The sequence below is a fragment of the Condylura cristata genome, unplaced genomic scaffold (assembly GCF_000260355.1).
Source record: "Condylura cristata isolate star-nosed mole 26May11 unplaced genomic scaffold, ConCri1.0 scaffold00025, whole genome shotgun sequence".
In the NCBI taxonomy this organism is placed as follows: domain Eukaryota; kingdom Metazoa; phylum Chordata; class Mammalia; order Eulipotyphla; family Talpidae; genus Condylura; species Condylura cristata.
The window spans coordinates 902,719-927,780 of NW_004567126.1; the positions used below are offsets into that span (position 1 = coordinate 902,719).

Genomic DNA, 25,062 nt, shown 5'->3' on the forward strand with positions numbered 1-25,062 from the left:
TTTCAGCAAAAGTATGGAAAGTAATGCTATGTCCCACCCTACCTGAACAGGTAGCCCTCTGACTAGGGGTGCTGGGGGGAGAGCAAGCCCATGTTCCTAATTGCACCATCTCGAGTGAAGTTTCCCTCTCACCAAACCAGTAAAGAGGGAGGTGATATCATATAGTACAGATCCTCACTATTCCAAATTTTCTTCAATTTATGCATATAAGAACTGGGATATAGGCTAGAGCTGTGGAGGTGAGAGGATTCGCCAGAGACAGAGGGGCAGAACAGGCAGATCTACTGAAATATACTGCTCAGGGGAGCAGTGGGCAGGACAAGAGAGGCCTGCTGTGCCTTGTGGGTCAGCTTCCTGGCCAGGGATCAAACTCAGGTTGTAGTGGCTGGCAATAGCTTGATAGGTGGAAACTTTAATCCCTATACAACCAGTGAGGCCCCGTACTTTTTTTTTTTTTTTTAACTTAACAGCAAAAAGAGATATGGGAGAAACTGCTGGATGTTATTCCATTAATAAAATCATATCATACCACACCTATTCCTTGTGACTTGGTTCATTTGTGCTTTCGTAGTTGTGCTCCATTCATTTCTTCTTGGTATGTTTCAAGGTAACATACCAAATGTACTAATATAAATACACAGCACTTATTCATCCTTCAATCAAGTGGACTTGCACACTTTCATTTTTGTGTTCGTTTCTCTTTGTTATTTTACACAACACTACTAAGAACATTTGTGAATACATCTCCTTGTACATCTCTGCAAGAGTATGGGCCTCCATGATGGCACAAGGGATTAAGTCTCAGCACTATCAGCAGCCATTGCAGCATGAGTTAGATCGTTGGCCAGAGAGGTGACTCACAGGGCCAACCTCTCCTGTCTCATCTGCTGCTCCCCTCAGTAATGTATTTCAGCCAGTCTGCCTGTTCTGATCCCCACTCTGTCTCTGGTGAATCCCGTCAACACCCACCTCCACCCCTGGCCTACACCCCAGCTCATTTGCCTTAATAAATAAAATAAATCTAAAAAAAAAAAAAAATCCTGGGCCCTTCCTGTGGCCCAACAGGTTAAAGCACAACATTGTGATGCTGTCCACAGCCACTGAAGCATGAGTTCCATCCCCCATTCAGGCAGCTGACCCACATGGCATGGCAGACCTCTCCTGTCTCCCTGTTGCTCCCCTCAGCAGTATATTTTACTGGATCTGCCTGTTCTGCTCCCTGCTTTGTTTTCAGTGAATCCTCTCACCTTCATATTTCTGGCCTGTACCCCCAGCTCTTGTATGCATAAATAAATCTTAAAAAATTAATCCTACGACTGGAATTGCAGGACCCTACACTGGTGTATATTTGACTTTACACAGTAAGACTAATTTTCTTCAAACAATTATAACTGATACCCACAACATAATTACAGGCCATCTCTTTTTATTTGTAATATAACTCATATTTTCAGAATTTTTAAATTTTGCTAACCAGGTGTGTAATAAATGGCATTTTACTGGTGTTTTTAATTTGCATTTCCAGGATTCCTATTCAGGTTGGATACTTTTTCAGATGCTTGAGCCAATAGCTTTCATTAGCATAGGTGATCTGGCAGCAGAATTCAACAAGGCCAAGCTGCTGACCATGACTGTAGTGATTATAGTCAGGTGGTGGTCACTCCGAATCTTAATTTTTCTCTTTAAATGGAGGCAGATAGGCCTCCCTGGTGGCTCAAGGCACTATGAAGCTGTCTGGAGCCACTGCAGCACAAGTTCCATCCCTGGCCAAGGAAGTGACCTACATGGCACAGACTCCTCCTATCTCGCCCCTGCTCCCCTCAGCAGTGTGTTTCAGTACATCTGCCTGTTCTGTTTCCCCCTCTATGGTGAATCCTTTCACCTCCCACATCTCTGGCCTATACCCCAGTTCTTGTATGCATAAGTGAATCTTTAAATAAGCAAATTGGGTAGAGGTTCATTATGGAAATACACAGGACCTGATGCCCAGTGAGTGCCCAATGTATGAATGAACACACATTCAGTGTATCATGGAGTACCCATACTGGGTCAGGATGTAGTCTTAACTGCTGACTACAGCAAGCTAACAAACAAAACTTTAAAAAGCTATACCCTGGAAGAGTGAAAAGCAAAAATAAGTATATCAGGATCACTTTCTAGGGAATGGGGGGGGGTAAAGGGGGGAAGTAGAGAGGTAAAGGAGATCCTTTTAAGTAGGGTGATTAGTACCAGTCCTACTGAGGTGAAACTTGAGGCCTGTAGATGTGAGAGAAGCCATGAGATCTAGAATTTCAAGCAGTGCAACAGTGAATGTTAAGACCCTCGAAGTGGAAAAGTGGTCTGATTTTTTGCAATGCTGCAGTAAGGTCACTATGACTGGAAGGAGTGATAAAAGGGGGAGGAGTTGAGGGTGTGGGCATGACAGAGTGAGGTCCTTTGAATCCTCTAGTTTGCATCAGGATTGTAGGTTTTCCTCTGAGCTAGAAGTATTGGCAGCGGCTTCTTTGCGTGGAGTAGAGAAATGAACTTTATTACCAAAAGGCAAAGTAACGGGTGAGAGTAAGTTCAAGTTGCGGTTCGGTGTTACTTGCTCTTTAGATATTTGGCACTGCTAGCAAGGGGAGTTCCGGGCACCACGAGATAGGTTCTGGAAGCACATCTTCAGCACGCTGGACAGCGCCGCGCCCGTTGCCTGGAGACCAAGAAATTGGCCTCTGTGGGTGGAGTCTTCAACAGAGGTTTAAATGTTGCAGTGCATCAAGTCTGAGGCACACCTTATAGGGGCGGAGCTCTCAACAACTTAAGTGTTTGAGGGGCTACTGATGAAAACTCATAGCCTATGTCGGGGGCTGGAACTCAAGAGGGCGGGGCCATGGAAATGCCTCCATGTAGAGCAGGACATTTTGACTTGAGTAGAAGAGGTGGGCATTGTGCACCAGGTGGACCTAGGAATGGAATGGTCACAGAGGGAGCCTTGGCCTATTTCTGCAACCCTTAGGTTGATCACCCAAGGGATCCTCCAGTAGATCTTCCTATTTCCCCTTCCCTCACACGGCTGCACTTCTCAAGAGAAGCCCCCAAACCGGTGGTTGATCTTAAGGGGAGATGGAGGTCCTGGGACACTTAAGGGCAGAACTGTAGTTTCTGGTAAGATTGGGAAATCCAGAAACTGAAAAAAAGTTGGAGGTTTAGAACCTCTGTTTAGATCGCTGACTGAGATACTTATGTCAGGGAGTCAAGACTTTTCCAGTAAAGTGGTAGAACATTCCCCCCCGCGGCCCCCCCCCCCCATTTTATCCAGGTTGGGGCTAGATCTCACAGACTGATTGATGCCAAGAGGGCAAACTGAGGTGCCAGCTTCTTTAAACACTGAGGCCATGGATCCAGGACTTGTGACCAAATGGGGAATTATAGTTCTACTACGCAGACACTCCCACTTGTCTCCCTACCACATGGACTTGTGAGGCTGGGGTAATGGGATGTCCCTTTCTGGGCCTATTTGCCCAGTCTGGGAAATGCAGTCTTTAACCGTTTTGATTCTGAGTTATTCCCTCACCAGTCCAGGAGACTGCAGTCTGTTTAGATATTCTAGAACCAAGCCCATGTTGATTTCCTGTCACTTTCCCTCTCATACCACTTTCTGCCTGATAGTCACAAGGACTGTTCAGAGGTACGAATCAGCCTAGGTTCTCAGTGGACAATCTTACATCGTTCTCCAGTGCCTTCTGTCAAGGTCCTGCTATCATTACATCTTTTTTTCACCCAAAATGCTTCAGAATTCAGCTCCATGATGCCCATTCCCACTTCCCAGCTGCATTTTGGGGCATGCCGTTCCACTTGGATGGCACAGCCTTCACTCTCCCTCCCCAACACATACTGTTCAGGTTCAAATTTAACCATCCCATTTTGCTTGAAACAGGGGATATTTTCCCACAACACTCCTGAACCTGGCTGAGACAGTCCTCTACGGTGCCTGGAAGCTCCCTCAGGACAGAGACCAGATTCACTGTCATATTCCCAGGGATGACTGCAGAACTGATAAGCAACACCAGACAAATACAAGCTGAGTGAATGAAACAATGAGCAATGAAGTTTCCATTTATTCCAGGATGGGTAAGAATGAGCATATAAGCCAAAAAGGCTTCCTGCGACAAGGTCTCAGGACAGGACTACAAAGGGGAAAGCCAGTGTGGGGAATCACACACATGGACACAACCTTCAGGTCAAAAGCCAGGCCACAGAGGGCCAGGCCTGGTCTGTCCCTAGTGGTAGGGTGAGCCCTGCTAACTACACGAATATGCCCAGATGTCAGGAGGACCAGTAAACATTTCCTTGTCCTGGTAGAGGGCCATTAGGCATCTGAGTGGTGATCTCCAGGACAGACTTGTAGTACAGAGGGACCAGCAGCCCCCCAGGGAGCTGCTGTATCCAAGCAGGTGGAAATCCTGGATTTGTGCTATTACTGCCCAGAAGCAGTTTGGTCCTAGATCTCTTTAAATTCCAGAAACTCCCTGGGATCACATTTGAATTCCCTGCAAGGCCACCCCTCTTGATGTGACCTCAGCCCACCACTAAAATATGCACCACTTGCCTTATAAATCATGATTTTCCTTCCTTTGGTGTGTCCAGTCTCAGTTTACTAACCAGGTATCCTATCCTGATCAAATGCCAAGTTGTGTGTGTGTGGGCCTCCTGTCTTTCCTGTGACTATAGCTCATGGTGGTCTCCACACCATCCTCTGTCAGTGTTCAACACGATCCCAGCTGACGAGGGACTGGAGAAGCAGCTTGGCAAGATCTTCTCCAGGCTGAACTTCTGGGTTTGGAGGGCAATAGGTCTGGGAGGACCTTAGTAGCCATTGAATGGATGATGTGTCTGGGACACACAATTTTTAACCATATTGGGTCTGAGAGATGTGCTTTCACCTCCTCCAGGAAACTGACAGCCTCAGCGTGCATTTTCTCCATGCTCAAGGTTGTGAGTCACATCATGAACCCAGTTCCCTGGGGTACAGTAAGTCCTGTGGGCTGTGACTCTGCTGTTGGCCAACTGCATCACACCACCAATGAGATCCCTAAACAATTAGGGCACCACAGCTGTGCTCATCAACTGTCACCTCGAGACAAGTAGCCACCCTTGCCAACAAAATGCTGCTGGTACCGTGTTGTTGGCTTGGTTGACAAACGTCCAGGGTTATGCAGACAGTAGAAAACCTTCACCCAACGTCCCTCCAAAAGTTCAGGTCCCAACAACTGATACCTACGATGATGACCTTGTTTGGAAGCAGTGTCTTTACTGATGTACTTAAGGAGTTGCTCCAGGATCAGAGTGGGTCCTAAATCCAATGACTGATGTCCTTATAAAAGAAAGGGAATTTGAAAGCCAAAAATTCACAGGTCATACGAAGACTTGAGTGATACTGTCACAAGCCAAGGAATACGTGGAGTCCCCAGAAACTCGAAGAGAAGGAATGTTCCCATTTGCAGGATACTGCTCTGTTCTTGGCAATATTCTCTCAGGTCACTAATATTTGCTCTGGTGCTACCTTTCGCCATGACAGAGGAACATGGGAAAAAGTAGCATCTCCTCGGGACTTGTGTGCATATCCAAAAGGCCTGGGACAGCATCTCCTACTGCTTTCTTTGGGATGCTTCCCCTTATGGTGGATCTGCATTCAGAAGACTAAACGTGGCAGGAGTCACTGCTGGGAAACCGACACAGAAGACCTGTGTTGACAAAGCAGGCGCAGTCTGATGGCATTTAGCAGGCAGGCCCTGGTGTTTCTCCTGTGGCTCTCGGAATGTTGCAGCCCCCCCCCCCCCCCAACAGGCCTTGTCCTTTCATCTCCAATACAAGATTCCAATGACTTTGTTTGGTCTTTTGCCCTAGCCTTGCATGAGTCTGGGATGACACTACCCATCAAAAAGGCAGGGTTTGATCCCATCCTCAGGTGTTTCCAGTATTACACATGTTGCAAAGATCCAGGGAATGTCAGGCCAACCCAAGTTTGGCTTCACAAGTCCCCTCTCTTCCTGCCTCTCCCTGCTCTGGACCACTCACTACCAGGGACCTCCTCTGCTACAGCATAAAGCAAAAACTTTCCACAATTTTTTCAGTGCAGAACACCTTTCTTTTCCAAATCTCCATCATTTGAAGGCACACTTGTGTTTCTGCATCAGCTGCGTGGTTTTTGAGTAAAGAATGGTTTTTGTTCTGCTCACAGCCAAACTGAGCATGGGAGGCCAAGGGGCTGCCTAGTGCCTAGGCCTCATACAGCACCCATCTGAAAGGATGGAGAAAGAGTTCCCAAAATGCAGGTTGAAGGCAAGACAAGAAGGGGTGTTCTGTAGAGATACAGCCCTGTGACTTCCCAGACAGATCCCAGTAAGGACAACGCAAGTGCTGTCTCATTCACCCCCTAGGACAGGACTAAGCTAAGGGCTGCTCTGCGGTAGGGATCCTCCACCTCTACCCCACTGAGAATCTAAGAGGCTCAGCAGCAAACACTGGAAAATGGAGTGAGACTGAGAATCACTGCTCCAGGGACACCTGCTAAATAGGGCTGGACAACTGAAAGAAGCCCAACGTGTTGGGGAGAAGACTGGGCAGGGGTGGAGGGAGGGAGGCAGGCCATCCTGCACACAGGGCTCAAATGGCTGAAGCTCCCTAGGCCTTGGGGGGTCAGTCTTCAGCTCAATCAAATTGGCCTTTTTCAAATTAGGTTTGAAATCTCTAAGGTAACTCCATGGGGATGTGAAATTGCACTTAAAACTACACCAGAACTCATGGAGCAGAAAGCAAAGCACTTCAATCAGGAGCAGCCCAGCATGAACCCCATAGAAGATTGAGCATGCCAGAAGAGCCAGGGCACAGGGTCTGCTCGATGCCAGGAAAAAGACTGCCAGTGCTGCCAAGCTCAGAGCATGGGCATCTAAAGTTGGACCTGCTGATGACCAGGGACCATCCTGCTACCCCCACCCACTTCCCGGTGCTGGTAACAGTGGAAGAATCTGCCCATCACACACTGGTGGGGCAGACACCCAGGCTTACTACGGGTGCAGAGTTTTCTTTTTTTTTTTTATTTGTCTACATTCAGCTGAATTCAGATGTACTGTCTGAATGATCCAGACATACAAAAAACCCCCACTCTTTCCCGCTGGTTTTTAAAATAAAATCTTCACTTATAAAACTGAAACACTAAAGCATTAAAATACAGAAAGCTCATTTAACTCACTTCACAAAAGCATTAACAGATGATGTATCCCTTCCGTAACTATTTAAGACAAACTGCGTTAACACTAACACCAATTGTAAATAGACAGAGGGATACTGAACTGCAAGAACTCAAAAACAAAAACAAAACAAAAAAACAAAACAAAAAAAAAAAACTCTACTCAGACAAAGTTGTAATGGCAACTAACAAACCATTGAAGACACAGAGTCCCAAACACGGCTAAATATGGGTCACAGGACGGGTCACAGGAGTGACCAGCTGCACCTCACAACACAGCAACGTGGAGGGGGTGGGGCAGAGGGGGCCTGGAAGGGCCGGCTGACATGTTAACTGTGATGCATAAAACTGAATCTTACAACAGGGTAAGTGCAGAAGGTACAAATCTTCGCCCCCTCAGGGGCTTTATCTGTACTGGTAGTTCATGCTGTGGTCTGCGTTTCTGCCATAGCCGCCCTGTGAGGACTGGTAGGAGCTGGGAGGGCCGCTGTAATTCTGGCCGGACCCCGGGGAGTTGTAGTTCGACTGTGACGAGTAGCCTCCTAGGGGAGAGAGAGGTGGGTGAGAGGTGAGGGACAAAAACCTGGCCATGAGTCAGAGCACAGACAATACTTGTCATCTGAATTGTGATCACTGGCCTTGGACTCCTACTCTGTTCCACTACATTTCCTTTGAGTCATCACAGACGGCTATCACCTATGCCATGCGAAATGGGACCATCAGATCTTTTTGTGTGGTGGTTATCTGCCCCGTCACACACACATCTGACAGCAGCTGTAACTAGGTGTTGCCTGAATATATAGAAGTCTAAGCCATGGCCACCGATCAGATGTCAGAGATCAGACTGACCTGTGTCATGAGCATTTCTTCACATGGATTCCAACATTTAAGAACTTTATGTACCTAGCATCTGAAAAGCCTGAAATTGGAGCTATTTTGTTAAAAGACTTATTTATGCATACAGAACTGGGGTGTAGGCCAGATAAGCAGGGATGAGGATGGGTGAGAGGATCTACCAGAAAAAGTGAGGAGCAGAACAGGCAGCGGGTAAGACAGGTGAGGTGTCTGCTGGGTCAGCTACCTGGCTGGGATCAAACTCGTGCTGCAGTGGCTACAAAAAGTTTCTTAGTGTTGTGACTTAGATTCCCTTGCACCACTGGGGAGGTGCTGGTCAGAAGCATGGTAAACCTGTCCTCATACAGGGTCCTATCACCTCGAGAATCCCACACCCTATTTTTAAATCCCTGCCCAGGCCAGGCATCTATGTGGCCTCTGCTGGTTCTGTGTTTACTACCCCCATGCAGTGCCACCTGCTGCTCCAGGCCCACCTTGTTTGCCTTGGTATGAGCCGCCCCCAGAACCTCCGCCGTAGCCCCCGTGTGACCCTGGATTGTAGGACGACCCGCCTGAGCCGTAGCTGTTCCCGCCGCTCCGGCCTCCACTACCACTGTAGTCTGAGAGAAAGAAGACAGTGTGGTTAAAGGACCTTGTCTAACAGATACTGAGGTAGTCCAGGGTCCTGGTGCTGTGGCCCTGCATGTGGCAGACCCTAGCCTTAGACCCTGGACGTGTGCAAATGGCCCTGTACCCTTCTATCCGACACAATCAGTCCAACCGGGGAGTACCAGTGAGAGCCCTTTGATGTGTCCCGAATCAGTCCAGCAACAGCTTTGAAGCCCAGTTCCATTCTCCTTTCCCATCTGCTCCTCCAACCCAAGCTTCCAAGCAGTGAGGCACACCAACCAAACCAAGGGGCACTTCCTCTCCTCTCCCACCCAGGCACTACCAGGCACTCAAACTCTTCGCACCCACCACACACAACATGGCATCAAATCCTTTGGACCTGCTGCTGACCAATGTCCTGTCATAAAGAACAAGTGCACACCTACAAGTGCTTCCCCAGTAAGACCACCAATGCAGTCACAACCTACTGGGTATGTGCAGGAGGTGCAGGCAGAGGTAGAGTAACTTGGCCTCATTTAGGAGTTGGATGAAATGCCGTGTCTAGATTGGATCCCTGGAGGTCACCTTGCAGTGTCTGGCCAGACTCAGACTTCACCCTCGTGCCCGAGTGTCGCACAGGGTGTCTCATTACACCTGCCTTAGTAGAAGGCAATGGCAAGGGAATGGCAGAGACTGGGGTCTGCAGGGGTTCTCCTCCACAGTTTTCCTCATACCCGCCCTGCTGCCAGCACTGCCCTGCTTCCTTCCAGTCCCTCAGCCAAAGGTCAAGGCAAGGCTGAGTTTCTGCCACTCCACAGGCTGTGCTGCCGACCCACCCCGGCTAGGCCGAGGGGCACTGAAAGCCAACTCACTGAATTTGCTCTCGTAGTTGTAGTCCGAGCCGCCCCCGCCCCCGGGGGAGCTGTAGGAATTGGAGTAGGAGGAGTAGTTGCCTTGTCCATGATTGTAGCCTTTCTGTTTGCCCTGTGGAGGGCCATAGTTGCTGTACTGGCTCTGGTTGTAGGACTGCTGCTGGCCTTGGTGAGACTGATAGCCTGAACCGTAGGATGGCTTCTGTTGGCCCCCATGTGGCTGCTTCTTTCCAGCATGTTTCGGGGGCACAGGTGAGTTGTAGTTGTCACCTTGATAGTAGGAGCCGTAGCCAGAGGAGCCCCCGCCGCCCCCGCCGCCGCCACCACCAGCATTGCCAGAATGCCCTCCATTGCTGTAGAACTGACCTAAACAGGAAGGCAGTAAGGTCAGGCATAAGATCTGTGAGGGGGAGGGGGGAGGAAGGTGACAGCTGTATGCCCTGAAGGCTGACCTCCAAAGCCCACTGCCCAGGCCAGGGGCAGGAGAGTAGAGCAGTGGCTCCAGTCCTGACGGCAGCCGGGCTTGGGCAGCCCAGCCTTCAGCTCCACTCACCCAGCAGCTGATGACAACAATGGATCTTTGCCAAGCAGTGCCCGACAGCAGCTTTTACAGCAGATGTCAACATTACAATGAGATGGGCTCTGTGTGCAGGATGACATTCACAACTAGTTCACTGCTATCCAATGTCCCGAATGGTGACAGGAAAAGCAAAGCCCCAGAAAAAACAGCCAACCACCCCCACCCTACTGTGCTGGGAAAAGGGTCTGCAGCCTCACGCCTGATGATATCAAGATAAGCTCTGTGATGAGAACCCAGGAGCTGGAGTCATTCCTGCAAGACCAGCTAGATTAACCAGGTTCTTGGAGGAGTTAAGAGAAAGTATACTCAAAGACCAGGTGAGTTTCTCATTTGTGACTGCTGCAGATACATTACTCAAGGGGTGAATCCACAGCCCCACAGGGAAACAAGACTGGCTAACCCTAGAATCACAATGTCCAGGCAGGGCCTCAAGCTCCAGCCTCAAGCAGCCCCCTCAGAAGGCACTCCTTGTTCCCAGCACAGTTGCTGGGTGCAGATGGGACTGAGCAGGACTGACAAAGCGTGCAGCGACGCTGCCACATTCTCAGGCCCTGAAGTTGAGAATGAGACAGTAAGGAACTCCCATGCCCCACCACTCTGGTCACTGGGTATGGATCCTGGAATACAGGGTGGTCAATACACCATCCCCCTGTGCCCAATAATCTGGTGGACTAAGGGGCTACATCTGCTATAGTGAGGTGTAAGGATGGGGAGAATGGGTGGTGTGGATAGTTCTCCAGCCCTGTGGTCAGCCCCCAGTGCTCACACAGGCACAGGGCAGCTCTGGAACAGGCGAGTCAAGGGATGCTTTTAGAAGCTTTTGTGACTGGTGCTATCTATGTCTACAAAGGGCATGACAGTCCCACTACGCCTAGGATGAGCAGGAGGGGAGGGGACCATCCCACACTGCCTGCTTGCCCTACCCGCCCATTTACTACCAAGGGCCCTCAGCCTTCTGGGGGGAGCCAAATTGGGGGTCCTCTTGTGCCTTCCACCCACTGGAGGTGTGCACCCCACACCAATGTCGGGTAGCTGCACAATAATTTGGATAGAACTGATACGTGACATCAGTTTATTTCCTTCAGGCAGGTACCCCACCCCCCTTCACAAAACCAAAACACCACGGCGCAAGACATATCTCACAATGCGAGAGCAAACATGCAAAGGCCCCTCATGGAGCTGCAGGACAGATAGCCCCAGAGCCCTGCCCCCTCCTCAGCTGACCCCCAAGTCCTGCACTGAGCCCTCCTTGCCCCTCCTTAAGCACTGAAATGAATGAAGACACCAAGTCCCAAGGGCTTGTTACTTTAACATGTATTGATTAAAAAAAAATAATAATAATAAAAGGGAGGGAAAGTTTTCAACGTCATTCAGGAGAACTATTTCCTGGTATAAAAGACATTATTCTCAAACAATAACTTTCTAAAAACAAACAAAACAAAACAAAAAACATGTCATGCAATCAAAGTTTTAAAAAGTTTCACTGAACGTTTCAAACCTCTGGGAACAAATTCTGTAGTAACCGTTTTGACGAATTTTTGCCTGAATCAACGCACAATCTTGCAAGTCAATGCAGAGGCAGGCTTCACTGCAAAAAAAAAAACTGCTGGCCAGAGCCCACACCATATTGGTTTCTAAGAAAGACTCCTCTGCTAGGAAGCAGGGGTCTCAGTAAAGAGCCAGATGACCCCATGTACCTGTGCACACAAGGAGGAGCACAGACTCAAGTCTGCCTCCTGAGGTGAGAACCATGGCTGCAGGCCCAATTTTTCATGGGCAAGCTGAGGTATACGTTGGGCTCTTTCTACTTATTTTTTTTAATGTCCCATTAACTAACAAACAAAGCTAGAATTGCATACATTGGCAGCTCTGATTAGGACTTGCAAAATTCCACGTTCTCTCTCCTTTCAAGCCTGTTTCTTGCACTAGTAATGGAAGCACAGTTTTGACACCTTTGAGAGTTCACCTCTAGCTAAACCAGCCACAGAATATCACATCCCCAAACAACCCACCAGAGTGTTACAAAAGGCGGGAGAGGTTAACTCAGCACAATATACAATTGCCCCATGTTACCAACATTTTACATGCTTAGATTTAAAAGAAAAAAAAAAAAAAGAAAAAAAAAAGATGCCGGTTGCTTTGGATTCAGATGGTGGTGAGATCATTTTCATTACTGTCAAAGGCATCAACCAGATTTGGGAATTTGTTAAAAGATTAAAAATTCATACAAAACCTGCTGTAAATTAAGACAAAGGTAGATTAAAATGTATCATTATCTGTCTCTTAAATAAAGTAATGCTTTCCATAAAAAGCAAAGGTGGGCTTTTGCCTTGATGCTGACCAACGCTGGCTCTAGAATTCTGTGCAATTCTGCACAAAAATGCTTTCTCTGAAAATTGTTTTCCACTTATTGTGAACTTCAATATGACCAAGTTCAAAGGCAAATCACGGTAAAAACTGCCATTGTCTTAAATTCTGCAGGCTAAGAGTTTCAGACAAGCTGCGGTGAAAAGCCACGGTTGAGAAACCCAGTGAAGCACAGGGGCACAGCACGGACACTTTGGGTTTTGGAGTTCGAGAAAATTGGAGTAAAAAGTTGATTTTGTGTGCAATACTTTTAGATGCTCTAGGAAGACCCAAAATCATGATAGCCGTAGCAGTCTGTGAAAAAGTCACCTACAAAAGGGGGAGACAGAGCAGAGAAAAAAAATTAGAATTCTTTTGAAAAATGGCAGAGAGCGCCACATTTGAAATTCATGTTTTAGATTTCTCTGCTCCTGTAACCCCCCAATGAAGGCTCCTTCTCAAGACAAGAACTGTGCACTGTCAGGAAATGTATATCCACAGGTTTGGTGCTTCACATGGCTTAAAGCAGAGAAATTTAAAATTTTAACTTTTAAAGACCTTTTAAGTTACACAAGCGTGTTTCAACACTTAAGAGTAAATTACACTTTTGCAGGTTGGGGGCTGGAGGACCGCCTGACCTAGCACCCGAGAAGATGCGTGCCACTGTTAAGTCTCAGGGAGGCTGCTGCTGCTGGTGGGCCCCCTGCACTAACTCAGGCACAGGAACTAAGCTGTAGCTGCTTCCCAAGTCAGACAAAGAGAAACACACACTTACTGTAGCCAGCTGTCGCCGAGTTGCCTCCATATCCATAGCTGCCATAGCCGGCACCTGGAAGGGAACAGACGGGTCACAGGGCAGGAAAGGGCTGCCCTGCCCTCCCAGCAGCTCAGCCCCAGGGCAGGGAGCAAGCTGGGTCCTCACAGTGCAGGACGGGAGTGCTCACCAGCATTCATGTAACCTCCATGGTTGGCGCCACCAAATCCTCTCCCTCTCCCTCGACCTCGGATGTTCCCTCCTCTTCCCCGCCCTCGAAGATTTGGGGGCGGAGGCACCTCATTGTGCATGGGACCTCCCATGCCAAACCCAGGGTTATGTGGCTGGATAGAGAAAAGAGAGTCAAGTTACACATACCTCACATGCACATCACAGAATCTGTGCCAGTACTACAGTTCTCAGGGACCACCACTTACCTTTGCAGCAAATTTTGGCCCTCCCCTGACAGGCACAGGGGTTCTCTTCTTCTTGTTGGCTTCAAGGGCAAGAGGGGCATCAGGGAACAGCTTTTCAAGTGCAGCGAGGGCTGCATATGCTTTTGCCACCTTTTTATTTGAGCCAGCACCTTGAAACTTCTGTCCATCTACCTCAACCTGGGAAGAACAGGTACATTTTTTTTCTTTTTTTAATACTATAAGTTTGTTACATCATTTTGTGCCCTTTTCCATCTCAGCTGTAATCCCCATGGGCTTCCCATCACCAAATCACCCGTGTGCCATCACCATAGTCCAGTGCGCTTCCCCCACCCCCATTTTTTTTTTTATCCCATTCCCCATTCCACCCCATAAAATGTCTGGTATACAGTTATAACAGATGCATTTTGAGGGTGCCCTGTACCTCCTCCCCTGGGTCGGGGGACTGCATGCAATTACCCCTCCGGCCCTCACCTCCATGACGAAGCGTTTGTCATGGCTGCCCCCTGTCTCTGAGATGAGTTCGTACTTCAGGCCACGTCTCTTCTCGTTCAGCTCCATAACTGGGTTCTTGCCATGCTTTGTCAGGATCGGCCCCTGCTGTTTTACGTTCTCAGGGAAAACAGAAAAGAGATCCAACAAACTCAGCTCAAGGCTCTAAAGCACACACAAGGCATTGCAACTGAGGCCCACTGCTCCATCTTCCCTGTTCTCCCCCTGTAGTGAGGTCCTGGGACTCCTCATTGGGCGTTCCTGCATCTTGACCACCTCCACTCACATGCCAGCTCTGGGTCACCTCAGCACATTCCAAGGAGTTAAGGCACTCTCAGCTGTGAGCTACAGACTCCTGACTGGAAGATTCCTCTTTTGGGGGAACTAAGAAGGACCAACGACTACCCCACGCCCAGAACTCAGGGCTGCCTACTTCATCCCAGCCCCCACCATGTGCTCACCTCGGCAGTGGGATCAGAAGGGAAGGCAGAACTAGGGGTTGAGACAGCTTCCACCACAGGTGGAGGAGCCACCACAGCCGGCTTTGCCTCAGTCTCCTCAGCTGAGTCCTCCCCCTTACTGGAATCCCTGCCTTCAGCGCCAGTAGGTAAGCCCATGTCCTGTAACACCTGTAGGATGGAGACCACAGGAAGCCCACCCAGTGAGTGGGGCTTGGTATGGGTATCATCCACACCAAGCCCTACACCCTAGATATCTAGGCTCAGAAAGCAAGGTCCAGCAATGGAGTTTGTTCTTTGACTTCCCAAGATATCCTGATTCTCAGTCATGCCTGGGAATCTCCTGTCAATCAATACAAGATAGGCATCCTTGCCATGAATGACTTAGCAAAACTTCAACAATTTAACCACTGTAGTTTTCACAAGTTGTAATTCTTGCTATATACACCAAGAGCTGTACTAGGGGCTCTGATGAAGTAGTTTTGCTGCTCAAAGATAAAACACACATTGCACCACATCATCAGCTACACTTACCTTAACAGCCACATGTAGCTTGGCAGTCTTTTTGGACGGACCAGATGCTTCAAATGAGTTGCCATCTACCTCCACAGACATGGTGAAGATGGGCGCATGGACCGGCCCTGTCTGAGAAACCAGTTTATACTGCAGCCCTGGCTTCAGCTGGTTCAGTCTCATCAGTGCATTCATGGCTTGCGGCGGCTCTGCCTTCTCCTCTAGAGAGAAGACCGACAATGTTATGGACAAGTGCTCACCAAGTCTGCTGGAGATTACTTCCTTCTGATCTGGGGAAGGAGGCTCACTTCTGAGCCCTGCTGTGAGCATGACAAAGGGGGTTAAGTGGCCACACTTGCAATGGTCTACCCTGTACTCCAAAGCACTCAGTGGTCCCTGTGGTCATCAGCTGAGGCACAGCCACCCTACTGTATTGTGTAACCCGTTACTTTAAAAAAGATTCAAATACTATATTCAAGAAAAATTAAGTCAAAGTTACCATTTGGGAATGGAGGGCCCTGAATTACAACCAAATGGGGGTAGTAACCAGGACTATTAATGAAGCCATGTACCTTTTTTCTGAATCTTCTTCTTCTTTTTGCTGGGAGACTTTTCCTCCCCATCTTCCTCCATTGGGCGTTTCATGGGTGTAATGGCGTAGGTGGTACTGGGGGGAATTTGAACTGAAAGAGATCAGAAGCAGCTAAGAATCTAGACTAGTACTCAGCCAACAGTCCAAGAGTCACTGGTGGCCCAGACCCTCAATGTGCTTACCCGTGTAGTCCACTGGGTTTTCATTCTTTGGTTTCTTGGGCATCTTAGAAGGCAGGGGGTCCATGCCCAGGACTTTATGGAGCTGACCAAACGCAGCAAGCCGCAGAGCATGCTGGAGAAGGGGAAGAGGGCTCTGACTCAGCCGCCCTGAGCCCCTGGCCAAGCTGTGTGTGCTCACTAATGCCTTCTGGAAGGGGTGGGAGCTGAGGGGGTTGCTACTTGTCTCCCCTAAAACAGCAAGGGGTCCCCCAGCAGCCAGGGGAGGGCCTGACTGCCAGGGCCCAGCCTTGCTGTGGGGGGAAGGCCAGCCTGTGACCACCCCCCCCCGGAAAGGCATACAGGAGACCCCAACCTGAGGACTGGTTGCCACACGGAGCCACATAGTAGGCCTGCAGGGGAAGAACCCCTGAAACAGTCCACACAGCAAATACATTTCCCTGCTGGACTCAGTGTCTGAAAATAGCACTTAAGCAGTCAGGGGAAGCAGGCCACAACCACGTGTGGCACCAGAGGAAAGAAGCAGCCCAGATTGGGGCACCCTGTATCAGGCATGATCCCTTCACCTCTGGTCCCGACCTGAATCTACGAGTCCAGTGGCTACCCTGAGACTACCCAGTAATGGAACTGGAAGCCAGTGATTACAGACTGGGTAAGGGCTGACGTTGGCAATGGCGATGACTATACCTGCGCACTCTGTGTGATATCTTCCCGTTGCTGTCTGTCTAGATGCCCAATAGCATCAGTGGCTTCTTTTTCACAAGGGTCATAAATGCCAGAACCATCTGAAGGCAGGAAACAAGGAAGATATGCAGAGGATTATCTTTTAGCATCCTGGAAGACTTGTGCTGGCTGAGGGAACCAGGTGCGTTACCCCCCCGCGCCCCATCCACACCCAGCTCTGGAAAACACGCCGAGCTTGGTGACCCACTCAGCGTCCAGCCCATGTGAGAAAAAATCCACGTGTCTCAGAGCAAGGAGCTTGCATGGGAGTGGGTCACCACTGCCCCGGATCCGCCCTGAGTCACAGCTGCGGAGCCGACACAGGGCTGGATATGATGGTGCAAGAGGGTAGTCACATGCTTCAATCCTAGAGGACACGGGGCTGCTGCTGCCCTAACCCAGTCAGGGGACCCACCAGGAAGCGACCTCCTTAGTGCCTCAATCCCTGTCCTCTCCCTACAACTTCCAAAGCACAAGGCCCCAACCTGGCATCACGATGCCTGACGCCAAGCACTCCAGCACCCTCCGCAAGGCCTCGCCAGCACCCATCGGTCTGTTGGCTGTGCCAATGGACTTCTCACAGAGAAGCTCAAGGGGCTGTAAGGCAAGAGAGACAGTCAGTCACAGTATGCAAGAGACAGTGGGTCAACACTGAGGATCTACCACTGCGCACAAGCCCACACGGTAGGGAGTCACAGCTGCCCATGTTCATACTCAAGCTAAGCCAAAGACAGGATACTTGAAGCAGAAGTCAGCCCACTTTTCCTTCAAGGACTAGGTACTAAGTCCTGCCTGCTATGTAGGTCAAGTGTGCTACTATGTTGGTACTTTCATATTTAACAATGTAGCAACTGAAAAATACAGAAACCTTAACTCTAGGCTATAAAAAATCAGGTAGCTGGCTAAAATTGACTCTCCAGCCCAATTTGCTGACCCCTGTCCAAGAGCAGCCAAAAAGGCTCCATGGTAAAGTTGAGCACATCAAAGTAAGTGTGCCTTATCACTTCTCTTCTCTGAGATGCGCACTCCCCATGGAGAGTCCTGCTCTTAGTCTCAAACCCACCCAGCCTGTGGTTCCCTGGATGCCAGACACTTAATATGCAGCTCTTGACAGGGCTACAATGGCCACTACCAAAGGGCCACTCAGCCCAATAACAATCACACACTCCTCACAGGAGGTACACATGATCCCCGGGTGGTCCTAGCTACATAATGTCTTACCCATCCTCTGAGGGGTCCCCAGGTGGGCACACGGGTACACAGGTCCCTTAGAACCCGGATGACAATGACACACGACTTCAGCCCATTGGCTCTGGCCTAGAGGAACAAAGCAAAGGCTCTTTACACCAAGGTACCCTCCTGAACACAAAGCAACATGAACAACACAAGTCTCACAGTGCTACTGTGTCAAGGGTTGATGGTGAACATTCACGACCATCAAATATGTGGTCAGCAGCAATTTCACCACGTGCATGAGAATAACATTACTCTTGGCACAAAGCAGCAGCAGCCCACCTACTCAGTCACAAGCCTCCTTTGGGGGGTGTCAAATTTGTTTATGTGTGCTCCTTTAGCAACTGCAGGCCTGCAGGTGCTAAGTTTGGCACAGAAGTCTTCAATGTTACCGAAACTTTATGATGCAAGTTAGCCAAGTTAAAACTTAGGAATTCTCTACCAAAAGACAAATAGAAGAACAAAATGCAAACCTGAAACCACTTGGCGTGTCGGAGGGACGCCAAGGCAGCAAGGCATTTCTGCCTGTCCAGAACGTCCGGGGGGTCGTTGACTGATAGCGTTTCTATTCATGGATGGAATAAGAAGACAAGGTACAGTTTGACCAAGGGGTTTCTGTCAGGTGGAAAGGGGATGTGGCAGCTTCCTAAAGGGCAGCTGAGGCTCCCAGAATCTCAAGTCATCTCCACCCTTGACCAGGGACGGAGAAGTTAAGAGTATTTAAATCTGCCTGCAGAAGAAATGGTAAAAATCGGAGGCCCCTCCAAAAAACAAAAACAAAAAGTGGGCAGGCATTCTAAAAGGGATCATTCCATGGGGGGAGGGGGCAGACAGGTGAACCCCATCTTCTAAGACTGTTTCCTCCCCATAAATTAGCTATACTAAAAATTCCAAAAGGGAAAAACAAAAACAAAAACAAAAACAAAAGGTGGGGGGAGTGGAAATGAACTCCCTCTCTGCTCCCCTCAACAGCCATCCCCTGAGGCATCTGTAGCAAAGGGGACCACCTCCGCCCACTAGGTGGGACTGCCCTAACCCCAGCCCTTGACAGAGAGAGTCCTGTTGGTCAAAGGTCCAGCGTCCCTAAATTGATACACTAGAAGGGCTCTGGTAGTCTGAATCATGTACTGGAACCAAAGGTCATCAAAGACCAGCAACAGGGCCTAAGTTTGAGCCAGTGCTGCAGCAAAACCAGAGTATGGGTTGTTTCTATTTGTGTGTCAATGATTTGGCTAAAGTCTGTTACCTTTTCCTTTATGGTGCGAAATTTGTGATGGAAAAAACTCTACACAGAAGAGATGCATTAGGGGCCCTGGGTGAACTTTGAATTGTGAAAACATTAGTGCCTGAGGTGCAAAGATTTGCTCTGATAATTACATTGTTCAAAACTTCATCTGAAACTTTATCAGCAATTTGTATTCAATCACTGCAGCTGATAAAAGTGGACAGGGGTGAAGACAAAGGAAGAAGCCCTCAGTCCTGCTGCAACACAAACTGGCTGCACAATTCCAACTGGATCTTCATGCGGAAGCCATCTGGTTATCATTTGTAATTTAAAAACCATAAATGTTTCCGGGACACACTTTTCCAAGGCCAGAGAATGGCTCAATAGATACACACAATATAATACTGATGAGAAGTTCAAGGATTGAGATACAATGGCATAATCCTCTATGAAAAGTGCTACTCACTTTTAGTGCAACTATTTTGTCAAACTCCCAAGTGCTGAAACTGAACAGGAGATACAGTTTCAGAGCAACGGTGGTCAAAGTTACACCAAGAGGCTTTAATCAAAGCAGTCTAAAACTGAATAGCACATTTGAGAAATGAGAGATCACCGAGTATCCAAAGGCCTGGTGGCCTTTCTCAAGTCTCCCTACCTCCAGCTAATACTTTCTCCATTTCTTCTCTGACGACAGGGGATGTCAAGTGGATGGTCAAGGACAATGGAGGCTCTTTTGTGTTTTTTATCACAATTGCAGCATCATCCACTGACTGGACGATTTCGTACTTGTCTTCTGTAACAGCCTAAAAAGGAAAATGACATTTTCACAAACTTTCTCAAGTTGTTGCCTTCAACAACTCTCTAATTTACCTCTGTCGGTCATTGGGTTATTGTGGTAGACAGGCCAATTCTTGGGGTGTGATGTGACCCTACATCTAGTCCCAGCAAGAGCTCCCTCCTGTTCACCAGGTCTTTTGTTGATTTTCTAGGTGCTCCAGAAAATAGGAGACTGACTATATAGAAAAGTGGTTCCCACAGAGAGCTTTGTAATACTGGGTAGGAGTTAAAAACATGGGAGGGAAAAAAAAAAACCAAAAAAACATGGGAGGAGACAAAGTACAAACACTTGCACTGTGACCTGACAATCACTTTGGACAACCAAATCATTCTGTTTTCAAAGCTGTGAAATGGACTTCGTGACAAGATGTACACCACACGGTACAAGGAGACTAGAAGAGAAGTGGACAATGCATAGAAAACACAACACCCAGCACAGACTGGGCATCCCACCACCATTTCCACACTGGATGAACAACATCAGAGTATGGAATGACAAGTGTATGGTGAAATGGGATGGTATCATCTGATGCAGGTTATAGTATGTACTTGCTGCAAACGCAGGTTATCTCTTAGAATACTCACAACAGCTTTCTTTTTTAATATCAAACCAGTTTATATGCCCTAATGAAGAAAACTAAAGCTTTTATGATTTTTGGTACAGAAAAGAAGGTAAATACTCTTTGGGGGGAGGACAACTGCACTTTGAAAGAATCTAAATTAGGGTTTATCTACCTCCATACCAGGGGTACTTTGGGCTGGATTGCTCTCATTTGTGGGGCTGCCCTGCAATTATTCAAAGATTACCGACATCCCTAGCCTTCACATGAGATGCTATAGCACCCCAATTCCGCAACCAAACTATCCCCAGACTCTGCCAAATGTCTACTACAGGGTAAAATCATGCCAGTGATAAAACGCCAACCTAAACTGATGAAATACACTTGTACCTTTCTTTAAAAAGTGACTCTGGGGCCTCCTTGGTGGCAAAGGGGTTAAAGTTTCAGTGCTATCAAGCTATCGCCAGCCACTGAGGCACGAGTTCAATCCCCAGTCAGGGAACTGACCTACACGGCACAGCAGACTTCTCCTGTCTCACCTGCTGCTCCCCTCAGCAGTGTATTTCAGTAAACCCACCTGTTCTACTCCCTACTCTATCTCTGTGAATTCTCACTACCCCCTCAACAGAACTCTAGCCTACAATACAGTTTTTGTATGCGCTAAAAAAAAAAAAAACTGACTGTAAAAATTGTTACTCCCTGCTGTAAGTATTTATTTATATGAACTTAGTTTTCTTTAATTATAATTTTTATGACAAGAACATTGACTTACTTACCCCTAAAAGCAGTAAGTTTAGGGATTTACCTTAACTAGATCTCCAGCGTACCCACTGTACACAGCATTAGCTTCACATTTCAATTCTGATTTCTGTTCAAAATCCCAAATTATCAGTAATATGTCACAGGATACATGCTGACATAAGGAAATGGATAGCGCATTTCTCTCTAAAATGAGATTTCTTCTTGGTTGTTTTTACTTTCTTCTTTTGCTTCTATTGCTAAGTCCAGGGTGAACCTGGCTGAGGAGATGGGATGTGACAGTGACATCCAGAGAGCCTTCAGTCCCAGAGATCCCCAGTCAGGTATGCTGGGTCAGTGACTCTACTCCCTGAACTACAATCGTATCTTCCAAAATATTTCAATGCTTACAGCCAACCTTAGAGGATCCTTATGAGATTGAAGCTAAACATGTAAACAGCCTGGTTGGCCTATGTTCTGGCATAGTAAATGCTTAACAGTCACGCTGTTACTCAGGCAATACTTTTGGAATAAGGTACGTAAAATTGTGTTTTAAAAAGTTTCTGGTTAGACCAAGATATGCACTAGACAAGGAGAGTTAATAATTATATTCATCCATCCTCCCACCCACCCACTAAGTGGAGAATAAAGTTCAGTACGAGGGCAGTCCTCACATGTTGCAGTTTGGCATATAGTGGGCACCCAGTCCTAGTTGTATGCCACTGCAACCAGCTGGCTACAATCCACAGAACCTCAATGGCACCCTGCCTATTACCTAACAAGATATGAGTACAGTATGCGAAGGGACCACTGCTCCCTCGACAACCACCCTACCCTGGCCAGTGGGAGTATCACACTCACAGTGAGCTGGATGGCCAGGTTGTCAGCCACCTTGTCCAGAAGGGCAGTCGTAGGCTTCTCTTTACATAGCAGCACTAGCTCCAGATCTAGGTCCCCCTTGAGTAGCAGGCCCTTTGCCACAAGGCCTACACGCATTACACCTCGAAGGGTCCTGGTCATATGCTCCGTCTTCTGCTCCCTGCAGGCAGGACAGTCCAAAAAATGCTCAGTGAGGGACCCTGAATCTAGAGGCCTCCAGAAAGGGCAGAACTTCTCAAAAAAGGAGATGCTCCCAAAACTTGCAAGCTGAACAGAGATGAGGCATACATCATGGGGAAAGAAGGAAGAGGGGTCAAAAAAGGGATGGGAAAGAGCAGTAGAGACTATGGTGATGGTTCATGAGTGTTAGAGTGATGGGAAAACTATGGGGATTACGCTTGAGGGGAGAAACCAATTACTACAGAAAAATTGAGCAGTAACTTAAGGAAACAAATTTTAAAAGGGGGGGAGGGGAGATGTTTCCCCTTACACTGGCTAGTTCCCCTAGAAAGATAAGAAATCCCACCAAACCTCAAACATACCCAGCTCCTTCTTTGGCTTCATCCTCTGGGGGCATGTCCAGGTTCTCAGACTCAGCATGCTCACCACTGCCTTTTTCCTGCTCATCTATCCAGTCAGACACAGCTTTGAGAGCCCGTTCTGTGTGGGACACCATGTTCTGAACCGCCTCCAGTTCCTCTTGGGTCGGATAAACAGAGGAATGTTTTGCCATCACATGGCGATCATCATTCACAAAAATTCGCATTGGACGCTAGAAATGTGAAAACTCCGTTAAAAAACAACAGGTACAAAAGTACGTGCAATCTGCCACATATTCTTTAAGTTGCGCACACCATTAATAAACTCCATTATACATGTGAAAATAAGACTACATGAACATGACTGAAAGTATGCAGAGCAGCAAATCAAACCTGATAGTCATTCTTTCTCTGTACATGTCACAATATTTTACTTGTATAACTTTAAGATTCAAATATACATTCTTTGAATTGTTAGACCACATACTATTTTGTAACTCAACAAATCAATGAAAAAATGATTACACAGTAGCCCCCCCCTTACTGTAGTTCTGCTCCAGTTTCGGTTACCCATGGCCCACCGTGGCCCATAAATTTTAAATGGGACAATTCCAGAAATAAACCATCCATAAATTTTAAATTGTGTGCCTTTTGAGTAGTGAGAGGAAATGAAACAATTATTAAGGGTACACTGTGATACAAGCCATGTGAATGTGGCCTCTCCATTAAACTTTATCAGAGGTATGAGGCATAAGAAAAGAATAGCATAAGGCTATTCACAGTTTTAGACATCCAATGTCCAAATGGGGTCATGAGACATCCCTGTGAGAGTAAGAGGGGACTAGTATAGAATCAAATATCTTTGATATGAATGAAGAATTGTGTCTATTAAAATTTTTTTTCTTACCATTTTTACTTCTTTTTCTGTAGTGTCTGGAAATCAAATTGTTTGCTTATCTTTTCAAATTGCGACAGATTTCCTTGATGTTATCAACAGTTCTACTATCTATAAGATCAGAAAATCTTTTTAGTTTCAAATATTTCATAGATGGATGAATTTTAGCAGACAGACACAGCAGGATGAAAGACAGCAGTACAGTCTCGTGAAGGAGTCCTGTTAACAGAGCAAATTCTTTATTGCTGTGATTCTTTATTTCCAAAGAATCACAAACAAGCCAAAGTATTACCATCATGTTAAGGTATAAACAACTAACTAAAAATCCCTAAAAATCAAAACAGCTAGTTTCTACATGCCAGTCTGACTTCAGGTTCCAATGATTTTTGCTTTCTTTTCTATTCTGTTTCTTATATAAAATAACAATTTTTACCTGTGTAAAGTAAGAATATCAGTAAGTCTCAAAAGCTGAGACTCAAAAATTGAGTAGATGTGTTCAGCAAAATCCTGGTGCTTGGAGAAGGAAAAATGGGGGAAGGAGCTCTTGATTTTGAGGGTAATAAAGATGGGGAAAAAGCTGGGGATGAGGGCTCCAAAAGGCATCTATCAACTGGAAAGGCAAGATCCTTCTAAGATAAATGACAGCTGTGACCACACAACTCTTGAGAGCTGAGGCTGGAGTGTATAAGTCTTCAGGACAAATGCTGCTGTTAACTTTTTAAAAGTCTAAATAACATGCTAACTACAATGTACTCAATTTCCACTCTGTACAGACAGCCTGGCTCTTCACTGAAATCTTCTAAACAACAAAATTCCACCCACACAAAAGAGAATAGAGGAAACCACCACTTCATCTAACCATCTAAGTAGGTTACCTGGTGGAATAATGATAGGTGATGCTCCTACAAATCTAGGTGCAGTCAAAGGCTACTTGTAGGGAGAAATGGAGGTCCATTTCTGGGCACAGGGACTCAAGTGATAACCCTGAGCCACTCAGTGATAACCAAGTACTTGCCCTACACGGAGCTGAGCCTGAAACCCTGCCTGTCCAGTCCACCTACTGCCCAAAAGTTCCTTTTGTGCTTCCTTCAATACCTACAAAAGGGGAATAGCTGAAGAGGAGAGGAAGACAGAAAATTAAAGGAGTTAACCTGTAAGACTCCACAGACCCTCAACAATGACACCAATTTCTACTACCAAGGGACAGGTCTTTATTAAGCAGGCTGTGAAGCCTATGATGAGTGACAACATACAAAAGTACATCCAGTATTAAGGAATAATCACACATTCAGTTAGGAATGACTATTCCCAATAGTGTGGTTGTGCTGGAAAAGTTATCTTTATGTGCTAAATAAATACATAGTTAACAGATTAAAGTCCATGATTGTTACTTGCTGTGAAAACAGTTCACTGAGGTGGAGAAGGATGATGAGAGTGCAAAATGTTGGTAACTGTGAAAGCTGTGAGAGGCTACACTGGACTTCATTTGTACATATCTGAACAGTTCTATAGTTTTGCGTGTCTTTTTTTTTTTTTTTT

General features: G+C 47.2%; 1 protein-coding gene across 4 annotated transcripts in view; it reads right to left on the bottom strand.

Moving 5' to 3' along the window:
• Positions 1-7,058: 7,058 nt before the first annotated feature.
• ILF3 (interleukin enhancer binding factor 3, 90kDa) overlaps positions 7,059-25,062 on the bottom strand; it is a 29,945-nt gene continuing 11,941 nt past the window's right edge. The window contains exons 2-20 of one of the 4 annotated variants that reach the window (XM_012729670.1): positions 23,536-23,634; positions 22,632-22,861; positions 22,072-22,249; positions 19,731-19,878; positions 18,324-18,415; positions 17,839-17,934; positions 17,103-17,214; positions 16,582-16,679; positions 15,898-16,009; positions 15,696-15,806; positions 15,145-15,344; positions 14,614-14,781; positions 14,135-14,260; positions 13,664-13,840; positions 13,417-13,570; positions 13,248-13,301; positions 9,547-9,912; positions 8,560-8,685; positions 7,059-7,773 (exon numbers count right to left, since the gene is read on the bottom strand). In XM_012729670.1, coding sequence (XP_012585124.1) covers positions 7,637-7,773; positions 8,560-8,685; positions 9,547-9,912; positions 13,248-13,301; positions 13,417-13,570; positions 13,664-13,840; positions 14,135-14,260; positions 14,614-14,781; positions 15,145-15,344; positions 15,696-15,806; positions 15,898-16,009; positions 16,582-16,679; positions 17,103-17,214; positions 17,839-17,934; positions 18,324-18,415; positions 19,731-19,878; positions 22,072-22,249; positions 22,632-22,861; positions 23,536-23,538 — 2,688 coding nt within the window. In that variant the 5' untranslated portion in view covers positions 23,539-23,634 and the 3' untranslated portion in view covers positions 7,059-7,636. Of the gene's footprint in view, positions 7,774-8,559; positions 8,686-9,546; positions 9,913-11,209; positions 12,803-13,247; positions 13,302-13,416; positions 13,571-13,663; positions 13,841-14,134; positions 14,273-14,613; positions 14,782-15,144; positions 15,345-15,695; positions 15,807-15,897; positions 16,010-16,581; positions 16,680-17,102; positions 17,215-17,838; positions 17,935-18,323; positions 18,416-19,730; positions 19,879-22,071; positions 22,250-22,631; positions 22,862-23,535; positions 23,635-25,062 lie in introns of those variants that run through there. The other 3 variants (XM_004689023.2, XM_004689024.2, XM_012729672.1) reach the window with 3 other exon arrangements.